The 16,917-nt window shown below is 43.7% G+C and overlaps 1 protein-coding gene across 3 annotated transcripts in view; it reads right to left on the reverse strand.

Moving 5' to 3' along the window:
- The window catches only part of CBX1 (chromobox 1), a 28,356-nt gene that overhangs the window by 3,221 nt on the left and 8,218 nt on the right, over positions 1-16,917 (reverse strand). Inside the window, exons 1-4 of one of the 3 annotated variants that reach the window (XM_084984761.1) lie at positions 15,973-16,187; positions 2,279-2,452; positions 1,633-1,810; positions 851-945 (exon numbers count right to left, since the gene is read on the reverse strand). In XM_084984761.1, coding sequence (XP_084840887.1) covers positions 851-945; positions 1,633-1,810; positions 2,279-2,418 — 413 coding nt within the window. In that variant the 5' untranslated portion in view covers positions 2,419-2,452; positions 15,973-16,187. Of the gene's footprint in view, positions 1-850; positions 946-1,632; positions 1,811-2,278; positions 2,456-15,972; positions 16,188-16,917 lie in introns of those variants that run through there. The other 2 variants (XM_003131538.5, XM_084984762.1) reach the window with 2 other exon arrangements.

Consider the following 16,917-nt stretch of genomic DNA (forward strand, 5'->3'; position numbering starts at 1 on the left):
AAATTTTGGATTAATTACAGTTCTAAAGATTCTCAAGTCAACTGCTTTCATTAAGCTGTTTCATGGAGTATTAATGCCACTGGTATTTATTCTTATAATGGAAAAAAGGAAGGCTTCTCTATGCTTATTAGAATAAAGGGGCCTTGCTGACCCCTGCTGGCAGATCCTGCAATTGTAGAATCTGTAAAAACTGGAAAGGATCTAATAATCAAGGACAAAAAGCAGAAATTCTTTCCTAACCCTGAAGAACTTGGAGTTCCTGTTGTGGTGAAGGTTTCGGGATTGATCCCTGGCCTCGCTCAGTGGGCTCAGGATCTGGTGTTGCCGTGAACTGTGGTGTAGGTCACAGTTACGGCTCGGATCCTGTGTTGCTGTGGCTGTGGTGTAGGCAGGCGGCTGTAGGTTCCCTAGCCTGGCAACCTCCATGTGCCGTGGGTTCAGACCTAAAAACCAAAAAAAAAAAAAAAAGAAGAAGAAGTTAACAGAATTTCTGATTCTGGGGCCAGCCATACCTTTATTAAGGAGGTGGTAGAAGGGGAGGATGGTTCAATCACATTTCCTTTTTTTCTCTTTATTTACAGAAGTGATTCCTCCCCATACCCTCTCCACTCCAGATCTTCTCTCACCTCCTAAAAAAATGGGCAAAGATCTGAGAATCCTAAGGGCTCCCTACCTGTAACTCATGAGTCCAGGTGGGCAGTCAGCCGAGGGTCGCTATCAAATGACTATGCCATCTTAGTGATTTCACACCTGGGCGACTAAAATTTCAAAGGTCCAGCTCTTTTCTTCTGGCATGAAACAGATGGGGAGAAGGAAAAAAAACACCACACAGAGCCACTGGCAGACTCACCATTTCATCAGGAACATGAGTTCTCCACTGGAGTCTGTAGCTCCAATAATCCGCTCCGGCTCCAACCCCCGGGCAAAGCCTCGTGGCTTTTCTGACTGTAAAAACCAGATGAATGGAACAATTTTAAATATATGGGGACTGTTCTCCAGACTGGAGCCTCTACTGTTTCTCTGATAATGTAATCTAACCCTTTTGCCAGTATTTCACCAATCCTTTGGCTCTAAGTCACAGGCCTTAGAGTTCCCCTTTTGGCTCAGCACTAACAAACCCAACTAGTATCCATGAGGATGTGGGTTTGATCCCTGGCCCTGCTTGGTGGATTAAGGATCTGGTGTGGATGTGAGCTGTGGTGTAGGCCAGCAGCTATAGCTCCTACTAGACCCCTAGCCTGGGAACTTCCATATGTCAGGGGTGCAGCCCTCAAAAAAGGAAAAAAAAAAAGTCACAGGTCTTTTACAATTCTGAGTGATTATTTCATCCCATCAAGATCTGAAGTGCCTGAGGTTTTCCCATATGTAAAAAAGGGACACAAATTTCAAGAAAATAAATGCTCACAACTGCTTCTTTAACCTCAGATAAAATAAGAGTAGATCATGTGGCTTCATGAGTGAGCCCCCAAACATTTTTAAGCATTAGCCTATCCAAGATTCCAAAAGGATTGAGAGCTGGCTGCTGAGATCCAAGCAGCAGCAGAACAAAAAGTGCTTTAATGATCTGGCTTTCAGCTTCCGTGACCGCAATATGAATTCACAACTAGTAAAAATTCTTACTTCGACCCTTACCTCTTCTTTCTTCTTCTTTGGTTTGCTCTCCTCCCCTTTATCTTCTGAATCAGAATCAGCCTTGCGCTTGCCTCCCTCTGATTTATCTGTCTCATGGGCTGTTTTCTGCGACTGCAGAAACTCAGCAATGAGGTCAGGGCAATCCAGGTTCTCTTCTGGCTCCCATGTATTGTCCTCACTGAAACCAGAGGCACACGAGTCACACCTCCCACTCAAAGTTTAGCAACCGCACACTAAGAAGCACAGAGGACAAGCTGGTTTCCTTGGAAAAGAGGAGTTAAAGATAACAAATAACCCAATTCTGTTCAAGGGCAAGAACTTGACAAAACTGAAATTTCTTGGGAGGCAGTAGGGAGCTTTTTAGTACAAATTCAAAGCTTAGAAACTTGCCTCCTTCAAAAGAAAGTTACTCTTTGCAAACTTGGATCAGTCTAAAGCCACACACAAAACTGCTCCTCGGAAATCACTGTCTTACATGATAGCACTTTGTGTACGTAGACCTTTTCCTAATTAGATTATAAGCCACGAAAACCAGGCCTGAGTCGCACTGTACTGATCAGAGCACCCTAGGTCTTGCACATTACCAGTCTCCTAAGAAATAGTTGGTGACCATATGAACGGATTTCCCTGGGGTAATGACACTTACTCTGAGAACCCCTTCCACTTCAGGAGGTACTCCACTTTGCCCTTTACCACTCGGCGGTCAAGAACTTTTTCTACCACATATTCTTCTTCCTCTTCTTCTAGCACCTCTTCCACTTTCTTCTTGTTTTGTTTTTTCCCCATAGTGCCCGCCAGCTTTCTGGTATAAAGGGTGACGCTGCTAAAATGATAAGGGAAATAAAAAGGACATTAAGGTATACTCTTCTTAGGGAAGCATGTAGATAAGAAAACCAGGGACATCACAGGTGACTTTAATAGCTCAAGCTGCTTTTATTAGATGTTACGACTATTCATCTTCAATACACAAGACTTTTCTGATATGTCCAGCTAGAAATTTTTTTGAAAGGCCGCTTGGTGGCATGTGGAAGATCCCAGCCTAGGGGTCTGATTGGAGCCACAGCTGCTGGCTTACCCCACAGCCACACCAGACCTGAGCCAGAATCTGCTACCTAAGCTGTAGCTTGCAGCCAATGCTGGATCCTTAACCCACTGAGTGAGGCCAGGGATCGAAACCAAATCCTCGAGGATACTAGTCAGGTGCATTTCCGCTGAGCTACAATGGGAACTCCCCAACTGGAAAAATTTCTAAAACAGCCCCAACTAATCTCACAGCAAAAATTATTTTTTTAAATGACCACATCCAAGACATATGGATATTCCTGGGCCAGAGACTGAATCTGAGTTGCAGCTGAGACCTGAACCGCAGCTGCAGCAATGCAGGCTCTTTTAACCCACTGCACAGAGCCAGGAATTGAAGTTGCACCTCCTCAGTTACCCAAGCCACTGCAGTCGGATTCTTGACACACTGCTCCATGGCAGGAACTCCCAGCCAAACAAACTTCTTTATTCTTGCTTATACACTTAAAATTTTTATAACCATTCTAAGTTTAAAAAGTTCCCAATACCCCTTTCCTCACAGTATCTAAAATACTACATTAATTTGAAAGCAAAACAATCCACCCCAAATAAGGTCTATATACCAAATCTGTATACATATATTCCTCTGATCTATACTTTCTCATCTTTTCCAAATGTCTTCCAATTTCAACACAGTACTAAACTGGCATTTTTACTGTGGGAAATGGCTTGTCCTATTTATTAAACATCTAGTTTAATTTTCATTTTACATACGCATTCTTCTGTACCATTAAAACACCATCTCTTTTTGAATCTCTTGAAAGTTGTTTATGCAGTCTTTTCTGAATGCTACCATTAATTCGAGTTTGTTAACTTTTTATTCTACTTTTTCTTTCTTTCTTTTTTTTTTGTCTTTTTGTCTTTTTTGTTGTTGTTGTTGTTGTTGTTATTTCTTGGGCCGCTCCTGCGGCATATGGAGGTTCCCAGGCTAGGGGTCGAATTGGAGCTGTAGCCACCGGCCTACGCCAGAGCCATAGCAACGCGGGATCCGAGCCGCATCTGCAACCTACACCACAGCTCACGGCAACGCCGGATCGTTAACCCACTGAGCAAGGGCAGGGATCGAACCCGCAACCTCATGGTTCCTAGTCAGATTCGTTAACCACTGCGCCACGACGGGAACTCCTACGTTTTATTTCCAAGGCTGAGAAAGACTCACAAAAATACCAGAATGGTCATGAAATTCTCTAAATGAATTTGGAAATAAGTAGGGAAAAATGGGGTAGATATCATACATAATAGAACTTGAGTTTAATCTTTTATAAAGTATACTTTCAGGCTGGGTAACCTCTAAGGGTTTTTCCAGTGCTAAAAATCCAGTCCCCTATAAATCTATTTTCTTCAGTCCTTTATATAACTCTTTTGACTGCTGGTATGCATAAAATCTTACGATTACAAATGTGTCAGTAGGTGGCGCCATAAGATACCAATACAACAAAATTGACGTATAAAACTGGCTGAAATCTACAAATTGTTAGTCACCCAGACTGAAATACAAAGACTCAAGAGTATAACAAATGAGGAGTTCCTACTGTGGCACAGAGGGTTAAGGATCTGGCTTTGCTACAGCTGTGGAGTAGGTCACAGCTGTAGCTCAGATTTGATCCCCAGCCTGGGAACTTCCATATGCCATGGGTGCAGCCAAAAAAGAAGAGTATGGCAGATGATCCAAAGTAGTACTAGCATGTTCCATGTTTGAATTTAAGGCAATGCCAATTAGGGGTTAAACTGTTTATTTCTAGCATTCTTGGAGAAAGAAGTCTTACTTCGTGAAAGCAGAAATTTCTAAATATATTTAAACTGGCATGTTTAATGTATTCTAAAATACATTGTTTAGTATTTTTAAACAGAATGTATTTTAGAAAAAGTTTATCTACAGACTGTACAAAATATAACAAACTTTTCCTAAAAGTCAGACTCACCACTATGAATCAGTTATAATATCCACAGATGTTTAGGTTTATACTGAGACATATTCTTATGTCTGCATATATGAGCAATTCTGACTTACTACAATAAACATTTGGCTACTAGAAAATTCTAGACATTGCTGGACACTGGAGATTCAATAGAATAAGTAATGGGCCCAGTCTTCCTGAAACTTAATGTCTGGTAAGAAAAAATACAGATACCTCTTCCACTAAAGGTATTCTGAACTTTTCCTGAGTGGCACAAAGAAGTGTTTTCTGAGGTGTTCTGAGTGCTTTTAGTGTGGCCTAAGACAACACCCAAAGCCCCTGTCCACAAAGTTCAAAAACACACATCTGTGCTGGTACTCTTCCTCTTCAATTACAACCACAGATTATGCTTCCCTTCCCTCCCTAGCCCCTCTATCTTTTACTGCGGGAGTAATAGAATGCTTCACCTTTACTTTCTTAAATACACTTACTTCGCAGAGGGCTTGTTAAGGGACCGTTACTGGTTTGGGATTATCTATAATCCATTGTTTCCTTTCTGTCTGTTGAGAAAGGGAATATCTTCCCATTTGAGTCCAAACTAATGTAGGGAGTTATAGTAACCTTGGTTATTGAAAGGTGATTGTCAATTATTATTTTGCAATTTAACCAAAGACTGCTGATGAATCTTGCTATTCCTTCGGCTGACCGTGAAAGGAAGCAGGCAAAGAATAGCACTTGTTCTTGAGAGCAAACATGACTGCACCTATCCAAAAGGAAAATTAGATTTTTTTTTCTGTTAAAATAACACTTGTCGTGGCAATCAAAATTCTGAAAACCTCATCTCCTTCTAGGAAGAAGCAGTAGCCTCTGAATTAGGCACAGTAAAGCTAGCCAGTAATTAACCAAAGCTGACATTCAATCAGCCAATGAGTCTGTTTAGTAGCAGGAGAGGAAAACTCAGGTGGCAGTAAGTGCCTAGCAAGTAGGCCAGAGAGACCTATTGAGAAAATGCCCATTTTAAGAACTCAAAATTCCTCTATAGTGTCCCAATGAATCTAAGCAAGAGTCAAACTCATAGCTCTTTTAAGAGAAAAACGAGCATAGCTGTGATTCCCCTGGATGCCCCTCCACTCCTACAGTTAGGAGCTAGAAAATGGGAAAGGAGGAACAATGCTATTTGCACACAGAAGTCAGTCAGGTATCAGACACAATATTAGGCATTCTGGTATTTTGGGGGTTTTGTGGTTTTTGGTCTTTTTAGGGCTGCACCCTTGGCATATAGAGGTTCCTAGACTAGGGGTCTAATTGGAGCTACAGCTGCCGGCCTACACCATAGCCACAGCAATGCCAGCTCACAGCAATCGCAGTGAGGCCAGGGATCAAACCCACTACTTCACGGTTCCTAATCGGATTTATTTCCGCTGTGCCACGATGGGCATTCTATTTTTGAATACAGGCATACCTCCAGACCACCAGAGTAAAGCAAGTCTCACAAATTTTTTGGTTTCCCAGTGCATATAAAAGCTGTTTACACTATACCGTTAGTCTATACAGTGTGCAACACACAACAGCATTATGCCTTAAAAAACCAATATCCACACCTTAATGAAAAAAATACTATTGAAAATGTTAACCATCATCTGAACCTTCAACAATTTTCTTTGTTGAAGGGTCATGCCTCTATGTTGATGGCTGCAGACTGATTAGGATGGTGGTTTCTGAAAGATGGAGTGGTTGTGCCAGTTTCTTAAAATAAGACGGCAATGAAATTATGCCACATACACTGACTTTTTTTACAAACAATTTCTCTGTGGGGTTCAATGCTGTTTGATAGCATTTTACCCACACAAATTCAAAACTAGAGTCAGTCCTCTCAAACCCTACTGCTGCTTTATCAAATGAGTGTGTAATATTCTAAATCCTTTGTTGTCACCTCAACATCTTCACAGCATCTTTACAGATATAGATTCCATCTCAAGAGACTTTTTTTTTTTTTTTTGGCTCAACCATAAGAAGCAACTCCTTATCCACTGAAGTTTTATTATGAGATTGCAGCAATTCAGTCACTCTTCAGACTCCTCTTCTAATTCTAGTTGCCTTCCTATTCCTACCACATGTACACGTCCTTCACCGTGAGGGCTGGGAATTAATTTCTTCCAAACTCCTATTACTATTGATATTCTGACCTCTGATGATGAATCACAAATGTTCTTAATGGTATCTAGTATGGTGAAATCTTTCCAGAAATTTTCCAATTTACTCTGCCCAGATCCATCAGAGGAATCACCATCTATGGCAGCTAGAGCCTTACAAAATATATTTCTTAAATCGTAAGACATGCAAGTCTAACGGCATGGAGAACAGACTTGAGGTTGCCAAGGACAAGAAGGAATTGGGATGGACTGGGAGTCTAGGGTTGGTAGAATCAAACTATTACATTTGGCATGGATAAACAATAGCACAGGGAACTATATCCAATCTCTTGTGAGAGAACACGATGGGGAGTTCCCATTGTGGCGCAGCAGAAACAAATCCGACTAGGAACCGTGAGGTTTCGGGTTCAATCCCTGGCCTTGCTCAGTGGGTTAAGGATCTGGCATTGCCATGAGCTACGGTGTAGGTCACAGACTGGCTCAGATCTGATGTTGCTGTGGCTGTGGCGCAGGCCAGCAGCTGTAACTCCAATCGAACCCCTAGCCTGGGAACCTCCTTATATCACAGATGCAGCACTAAAACAAAACAAAACAAAACAAAAACAACAACACACCATGGGAGATAACAGGAGAAAAAGAATATATATGTACGTATATATATATGTACGACTGGGTCACTCTGGTGTATAGCAGAAACTGACACAACATTGTAAATCAACTACTATAATTTAAAAATATTTGTGTGTGTGTGATCACTGAGCAAGGCCAGGGATCAAACCCACAACCTCATGGTTCCTAGTCGGATTCATTAACCACTGAGCCACAACAGGAACTCCTAAAAATATTTTTAAAAAAAGACTTGAAAGTCAAAATGACTCTTAATTCTTGGGCTGCAGAATGATACTGTATTCACAGACATGAAAACAATAATCTTTTTTTTTGTCTTTTTAGGGCCGCCCCCACAGCAATATGGAGGCTCCCAGGCTAGGGGTTCAATCAGAGCTGTAGCCACTGGCCTACGTCACAAGCCACAGCAACTCGGGATCCTAGCTGCATCTTTGACTCACACCACAGCTCACAGCAACACCGGATCCTCACGGATCAAACCTGTGTCCTCACGAATGCTAGTCAGGTTCGTTACCCGCTGAGCCACGATGGGAACTCCAAAAACAATAATCTTGTCCATCTCCATCAGAACTCTTGGGTGACCTAGAGTGTTGTCAATGAGCAGTAATATTTTGAAAGGTATCTTTTTCTGAGCAATAGGTCTCAAAGCGGGCTTAAGATAATATAACTTTATTGTGTGACACCTTTTTACACACAAGTATTAGTTTTTCCATGTAAGTTAAGATTTAAAATGATAAAGTTAAGGAGATGCACTGTGCAACAGAAAAAGCTGAAGAGAGGAGTTCCCTGGTAGCTCAGTGGGTTAAGGATCTGGAATTGTCACTACTATAGCTTGAGTTCAATCCCTTGCCCAGGACTTCTGCATGCAAGGAGTTTTCGCCTAAAACTGGAAAACAGAACAGTCTGGGAAAAAAGGATATGAGAAAAGTACCACATTAAACCCAAAAAAGCAGCTTTGGGGACCATTCTGTAAACTATGTTTGCAAACAGATGTGTTGCCATCCAGCCTTTGTTATTCCATCTATGGAACACAGTCAGAGTAGACTTAGCAAAAATTTTAAGGGCCCTAGAGTTTTTGGAATGGTAAATGTGTCACCAACCGCATTAGCCCCTAACGAGAGGATCAGCCTGTCCTCTGAAGCCAGGCATTGACTTCTCCTCTCCAGCTATAACAAAATCCCGAGATGGCATTTTCTTCCAATAGAAAGCTGTTTAGTTTACAATGAAAAACCTGTTGTTTCATGTAGCCAACTTCATGAATTATTTTAGCTAGATCTTTTGGATACTTGCTGCTTCACTTTGCACTTTTATGTTATGGAGATGGCATCTTTCCTTAAACCTTCTGAATCTGCTGGCTTCAAACATTTCTGGAGCTACTTCACCTCTCTCAGCCTTCACAGGACTGAAGAGAGTCAGAGCCTTCTCTGGATTAGATTTTGGCTTAAGGGGAACATTGTGGTTGGTTTAATTTTCTATCCAGACCATAAAAATTTTCTACATATGAGTAAGAAGGCATTTTTTTTCTCTCATCATTCATGTGTTCACCAGAGTAGCACGTCTACTTTCCTTCAAACTTTTCCTTTGCATTCACAACTTGGTTAACTGGTGCAAAAGTCTTGCTCCTGGCCTATCCTGGCTTTCAACATTCTCTTCCTCATTAAACTTTATCATTTCTAGCTTTTGATTTAAAGTGAAAGACATAACTTTTCCTTTCACTTGAACACTTAGAGGCCACTGTAGTGTTATTACTAAATGGCCTAATTTCAATATTCCTTGTATCTAAGGGAATAAGAAGGCTTAAGGAGAGGGGAAGAAACTGGGGAACAGCCAGCAGAGTTCTGTCTTACACGGGCATGGTTAGTGGGTCCTCAAAACAATCACAACATAGTATCAGGAGTGCCCAATCGTGGCTCAGCGGAAATGAATCTGACTATTATCCATGAGGGCAAAGGTTGGATCCTTGGCCTTGCTCAGTGGGTTAAGGATCCGGCATTGCTGTGGGCTGTGATATAGGTCACAGACTCGGCTCAGATGCAGCATTGCTGTGGCTGTGGTGTAGGCCAGCAGCTACAGCTTGGATTCGACCCCTAGCCTGGGAACCTCCAATATCCCAAGGGTACGGCCCTAAAAACGCCAAAAAAAACCCCAACAAAAACAATCAAAGCCCCCAACAAATCAAGGAGCTCCCGTTATGGCACAGTGGAAACGAATCCAACTAGTATCCCTGAGCATATGGGTTCGATCCCTGGCCTCGCTCAGTGGGTCAGGGATCCAACGTTGCTGTGGCTGTGGTGTAGGCCAGCTCTGATTTGACCCCTAGCCTGGGAACTTCCATATGCGGCCAGCGCGGCCCTTAAAAAAAAAAAAAAAATCAAATCAATAAACATTTCCTGAGAGTCTGGGTGAAACAAACGGTGACCAACTTATCGTGGCTGAAAGCTTCTGATGGTTCCACATCGCAGGAATGCCCTCAGACCCAGGCAAATGGAATTGTCTGGCCAGGCTAGCAGAATATGCAAGACACGCAAGAAGTATATGCTTTTGAAAATCCTGTAAGAGTAAGTAATAACATAGTGAAACGCACTTAATTCAATCCTCACAACCACTCTATTACTATTAAACCCATTTCACAAATGAGGAAACTTAAGGCTTGCTAAAGCAAAGAAAAATTGCTAAAGCACCCTAAGGGTAAGAGCCAGGTAACACAATGCAACTGAAGTTCATTTCAACAGGAGAAATGACTGGAGTATGTAATAATTAGCAAAAGAAATTCTTGCTTATAACCAAGAATAAGTAGCCACAAAGGCACTACAGGGGCTTGGAGGAATAAATGGCTAGGGTGATTAGAAAGGTTTTGAAAAGATGGGATTGAAGCAAGGCTCCAAGAGCATTTGAAAAAGCGACTGGAGGGAGGCAATCTGGCCCAAGGAACTGTTGTTAACAAAAGCAAGGAGGCACTTCTGAGGTAGACAATGTGTAAACCAGTTTGGGTGGAAGCAGACTGAAAAGGAAAGTGGCAGGTAATGGCTAAAAAATTTTCTACAAAGTCTCCTCCTCCTTCCTTAAAAGAAAGGCTAAACTTAGTGTAACATCTAACACCCTTTAGATCCAACCACTCCATACCCCTACTTCCCTCACAAAACCTACACTCCTGTCAAAACTGAAAAAAACCATAACCTGAACAATCCTGCAAGTTTGCAGGCTTTGTGTGCTCCTGTCCAAGACTAGTGTCAAAATCCTACTCATCCCTCAAGACCCAGCTCAAATGTTATTTCTTCCATGAAGTCTATACGACTTAGCCAAATATTATTTCCCTTTTTCTTGTGGTCCCCAAAGCATTTTATTTCTATTTTTTTTTTTTTTTTTTTTGTCTTTTGTCTTTTGTCTGTCTTTTGTTGTTGTTGCTACTTCTTGGGCCGCTCCCACGGCATATGGAGGTTCCCAGGCTAGGGGTTGAATCAGAGCTGTAGCCACCGGCCTACGCCAGAGCCACAGCAACGCGGGATCCGAGCCGCATCTGCAACCTACACCACAGCTCACGGCAACGCCGGATCGTTAACCCACTGAGCAAGGGCAGGGACCGAACCCGCAACCTCATGGTTCCTAGTCGGATTCGTTAACCACTGTGCCACGACGGGAACTCCTATTTCTATTTTTACTCAGACACTCAATTAAAGGTAGGTGTGGGTCTGATGTAAGGTGTTGAATCCTACATGGACAATACGGATGGGCATCTTAGACTCAGATAACCAGGGACCAGAAGTCCAAAGCTGTCAGCCTTTTAGGGAGTGATCAGCTAATAAATCCGATCTACAAAGAGGTAGCTTTGCTGAGCATTAGCAACTACATAGCAGTCATCAAAAGGCAGGTAAAGGCATGTGTAGTATATTCAGTTTTTAGTCCTCCTGACTCATGTTTCTACACTGCTTTTGGTTTGTTAGCTGTGTCTGTTTGTGAGGCAAATGCTTTCCAGATGGAAAACTTTACTGAGCAAAAAATAAGAACTTGTGCCACATAGCCCGCGAGCAGGAGTTTCATTTTTGAAGGAATCCCTGCCCTTGAATTCCAGGATTTAGGACTAGAATACTGATGTGTGAATAAAATTAGAATTTTATCTGAGATGTGTCCAGAAACTTGGTGAACTTATTTTTAGTGTGCTGATATATTATTATTATTATTATTATTTTTGGAAGTTCCCAATCTAGGGGTTGAATCAGAGCTGCAGCTGCTGGCCTACACCACAGCCACAGCAATGTGAGATCTGAGCCGAGCTCTGTGACCTATACTGCAGCCTGTGGCAATGCTGGATCCTTAACCCACTGAGCAAGGCCATGGATTGAACCCTTGTTCTCATGGATCCTAGTTGGGTTCATTACCGCTGAGCCACAATGGGAACTCCTTCAATACACTGATGTAAATGAAACTATAGATATAGTTTGGTGAGAGGCCACAGGGATCTTCAAATATTAGTAGGAAACAGTGATACTGGAAACAAATCTTTTAGTTCAAAATGAAATAAAAATGATTACAAAGCTAGACTAGAATTATGGCTAAGTTGGAATTAAAACCAGAGACCAAAGCATTCACAGACAACAAAACAAAACCAGATTACTGACACTAACCTCTCAAATACCACATTTCTGTTAGGCGCTCAATGTATAAGCTATTATTAAAGAGAAAGGCATAATTTCGCAAATTAGGCCATCCCCTTTTGGTCAGTAAATCATAAAGGCAGGAGAACTTTAACAAGTTAACCAATACAAATACTTATCGATCTGAATTCTGTCCTTTTTCAAATAACTTCTCCAATTAACCTTGGAAAGGCTAATTCAATTTTTCTTTCTTTCCTTTTTTTTTTTTTTTTTTTTGTCTTTTTGCTATTTCTTGGGCCTCTCCTGCGGCATATGGAAGTTCCCAGGCTAGGGGTCTAATCGGAACTGTAGCCACCAGCCTACGCCAGAGCCACAGCAACTTGGGATCCGAGCCGTGTCTGCAACCTACACCACAGCTCAAGGCAACGCTGGATCATTCACCCACTGAGCAAGGGCAGGGACCGAACCCGCAACCTCATGGTTCCTAGTCAGATTCGTTAACCACTGAGCCACGACAGGAACTCCTATTCAATTTTTCAACAGACATTGCTATTGAGATACACTTACTGTTTAATTCCATACAAAGGACACAAATGACGCTGAAGATATTTTTATAACAGAAGATATTCAACATACTATATAGCTAGCTTATTGCTGAAACCCAGAATCTGGGTCCTCTCCAGGTCCTTGCCTAAGTTATTTATTTTTATTTATTTTTTGCTTTTTTGAGGGCCACACCCATGGCACAGGGAGGTTCTCAGGCTAGGAGTCCAATCGAAGCTACAGCTGCCGGCCTATACCACAGCCACAGCAACGCCAGATCCGTAACCCACTTGAGTGAGGCCAGGGATCGAACTGGCAACTTCATGGTTCTTAGTCGGATTTGTTTCCGCTGCGCCACAAGGGGAACTCCACCTAAGTTATTTTAAATTGCCGTTTGCACAATATGCATACCTTTTCTGTATTTAATACCAAGGCAAGTATATTAAAAATGGAAGCTAAGACAAGCATGCCAAGGGCAACAGTTTTACGCTGCCAAATGTCATAGAATAATAACAGGTAAATCGATTACATAAATGCACATTAAGTTATTCTGCTAACACAGGGGATTCTGGTAAAGGATCTCAAAGCCCTATCCATTCATTCAACAATATGAATGGTTGAAAGTTCCCATGTGGACCAGCAGGTTAAGGATCCGGCCGTTGCCACATTTGCGGCAGAGGTCAAAACTGCAGCACAGGTTGGATCCCTGGCCGGGGGAACTTCCATATGCTGGGGGTGTGGCCGAAAAAACAAAAAAACCAACATGGAAGTTTCCACTTTGGCATGATGGGATTGACAGTGTCTCTGCAGCAGCAGAGGCGTAGGTTCGTTCCCTGGTCCAGGGACTCCAAGCTGGTGCTGCCACAGCTGTGGCACTGGTAGCAACTCCAGCTTGGATTTGATCCCTGGCCCATGGGAACTCCATATGGTCAGAAAATTATTAGTATCCTGTAGTCAAAATGCAGGATAGGGTACCCTTACCTTTAATCAAGAAGCTAGGAGCACCAAGGTACAAAATATTTGCCTTTTTTTTTTTTTTTTTTTTAAGTGCTGCACACACAGCATATAGAAGTTCCCAGGCTAGAGGTCAAGTCCAAGCTGTAGCTGCTGGCCTACAACAAAGCCACATCAACACCAGATCTGAGCCACGCCTGCGACCTACACCACAGCTCACGGTAACAACAGATCCTTAACCCACTGGGCGAGGCCAGGGATGGAAGCTGTGTCCTCATGGATGCTAGTCAGATTCGTTTCGCCAAGCCAGGACAGGAATTCCCAATATTTGCATTTTTAATAAAAACTGTCTAGGCCACAGCAACCAAGGAAGAAAAATGGCACCACAGGGGAAACTGCAAATGATGGAAGATCCTGAACTGCCCTAAAGCTTTATTAAGGTGTGCCCAATTCTGATGTGCCCTTCAATCATCCCACTTTCCATATGAATGTCTGTAAGCACCTTGGAACACAGGCACTAATTTCCCAAGTGTACTCACACATCCATTCCAAAACCTTGGACCTTTTAAAACTATTCCAAAATGCTTTTTAGGGTGGCACCTGCAGCAAATGTAAGCTCCCAGGCTGAGGGCTGAATCCCAGCTGTAGCCGCCAGCCTATGCCACAGCCACAGCCAGCAACTCCATATCCGAACCTGCCACAGCTCAGGGCAACACTGGATCCTTAACCCATTGAGCAGGGCCATGGATCGAACTGCATTCTAATGGATACTAGTGGGCTTCGTTACCGCTGAGCCACAATAGGAACTCCCCAAAATGCCAACCTGATTCTTTTTTTTTGTTGTTGTTGTTGTTGTTGTTGTTGCTATTTCTTGGGCCGCTCCCGCGGCATATGGAGGTTCCCAGGCTAGGGGTTGAATCGGAGCTGTAGCCACCGGCCTACGCCAGAGCCACAGCAACGCGGGATCCGAGCCGCGTCTGCAACCTACACCACAGCTCACGGCAACGCCGGATCGTTAACCCACTGAGCAAGGGCAGGGACCGAACCCGCAACCTCATGGTTCCTAGTCGGATTCGTTAACCACTGCGCCACGACAGGAACTCCGCAACCTGATTCTTAACACGATTTTTTTTTTAAATCTTTTTTTAGGGCCGCACCTGCCACATAAGGAGGTTCCCACGAACCTGTGTCCTTATGGATACCAGTCAGATTCATTTTCCGCTGAGCTACATCAGGAACTCCACTGAGGAAGATATCTCACTGTAGGGCAGAGGTTCTAGTAGAACTGATCTTTTTGTAAATTCCAGTTCAATTGAGTTCAACCAATACACATTTGAATGTAACAGCAATTCATGAAAGACCTTCATCTGAAGTTCTGAAAAGGGAGTAAAGCACTGCTCCCTTCATATTAAAATTTTCCAGTAAAGACATGCTGGCTAAAAAGCTTAAGAGCACAAGGAAAAAAAAAAAATCTCACTCTCATGAACTTTTCCACTTTGCCTCCCAATTTCCGACATCATCTCACACTCTCTTACTAATTTAACTTCATTCCTTAAATATGAACTCATCTACACATTTCTATAATTTCACTGCCCTCTGTAACCAGCAACAATCCCAGATAAAAACTTATGGAATTAATTATGAATCAAAGCAAGAGTTGCACTTGGACTTTTTAACTCCCTAAAGGAATCACGGAGTGAAGACAGCAGAAAATCTGGAAAAGGGAAGAAGAGTTTCATCCTTTCTTCACACATTATTCTTACAGCCGACTCACCTAGAAGCAAGAGTGGCCAGTTTTCCCATTTTTTCTTCACACCTCAAAGAAAATACTCTCGGGACCTCCGCGTCACTTGTCCTAACTGCATCCCCCCATCCCTCCTTCTACAGCCAAGCAAATAACAGCTCCTCTTTCTAGCCTCCTCCCCAATTTATTCAACATATCTGCTCTCCCCGGTAGCACACTTTGGACTACCCATCCCCCTCTTACAATTCCCTCGAAGTTACCGCTCCTCAGCCCTGCAAACGGAATTCCTCTGGCAGCCCCGGCTGGACCCAATATTCTCAGGTTACGTCTCTAAACCTCGGGTCTTGCAGTCGTCAACCCTCCCCATGCACGTCTAAGCATCCAGGGTGCCCCGTCCGGCACCTCTCCAGTTTACTCAGTGTTTCCTCTTCAGCCCAATCGCGCAACAGCCCACCCAACCCAAGTAGCATTGTCTTGGTCTACCCAGGCCCGAAGAGCGACCCGCAAGTGCTCGGCCCACCCGGAATCTCTTCGATCTCTGACTCCGGAGACGCCGCCCCGCCCTCTCCATCCTTCTTGCTTAGGTCGCCCGAACCCCGGCGCCCGTCGGAGAGCTGGACGCGAAAAGGACGCGGTCCCGACTCACAACCTCTGCGGCGAGCGCGCGCGGCCCCTCAACCAGGGCTCCCGCCGCCGCCGCCGCCGCGCGCGCCTCCCTCCCGCTTCCCCGCCTCTAGCGGACTCTTCACCTCAGAGCAGCGCCCACGAGCCCGAGAGGAATCGGTGCCGCGCTACTGGCGCGTCGCGTCGGGCCGGCCGGGGGGAGTGGCGACCAGAAAAGCAACAAGCCGGGTGACCGCTGTCTAGCCCCCCACTGAAGCGGCGTACCGCAGGCCCCGGCCAACCGCCCTCCCCTCTGCTGAACAAAAGAGCCTCGCACTCTGCGCTCCCCGCCGCCCTCACTGCGCAGGCGCGACGACCCGCCGCACGGCACCATGGGACTTGGAGTCCGCCTCAGACTACAAGTCCCGAAGTGCTGCGCGCCTCCCACGCCGCCACGCACAGTTTGCAAGGGTTTCAAGGAATTTTAGTCCTTAAACTGCAAGTGACGAAGCGGCTGTAATTTAGAATGCTGCAGCCTAGAAAATTAAAACGTGTGGTTTTACAATCGAGTCCCTTGATGCTTGGTCTCAAAAATCAACAGCAAATCTCAAATCTCAAATCCAGCTTCTGGACAGTTGCTTTCAAGTTCAAATCCTTGAAAAATTTTGAATCTTCTAATGGGTTTCTCGACAGAGCTTCAGCAAATTTCCAATTTGTGAAATCCTCAGTTTCCTCCTCCTCAAATCTCTGTAAGGATTCTACTTCTCAGCGTTGAGATTACCTTCCTTGACCCCTTAAAGTTAGGTTAGGTGCCCCTGGTAAGTGTCATCGTGGCACCCTGAACTTCCCCTCTCATTGGCTGCCCCAAAGGGTGGCTTTATTGTCATTATTAGCTGATGTCTATCTTCTCTTTTGGACTCTAAACTCAGCTCTGGTAAGGGCAGAAAGCTTGGCCCAGTGCAGTGCCTAGCATAGTCAATTGACATTTGTTGAATAAATGATTAACTGAATTAATATGTTATCCTCCTACATGACAGAAAATGGAGGTGATCAAGCTTTCCTTTGTCTCTTTTCTTCACCATCAAGTTTGT

Source organism: Sus scrofa, chromosome 12 (genome assembly GCF_054392235.1).
Source record: "Sus scrofa isolate SSC_HxYL_T2T_F1_AM1 chromosome 12, Sscrofa_HxYL_maternal_Yorkshire_Landrace_v2.0, whole genome shotgun sequence".
Taxonomy (NCBI): domain Eukaryota; kingdom Metazoa; phylum Chordata; class Mammalia; order Artiodactyla; family Suidae; genus Sus; species Sus scrofa.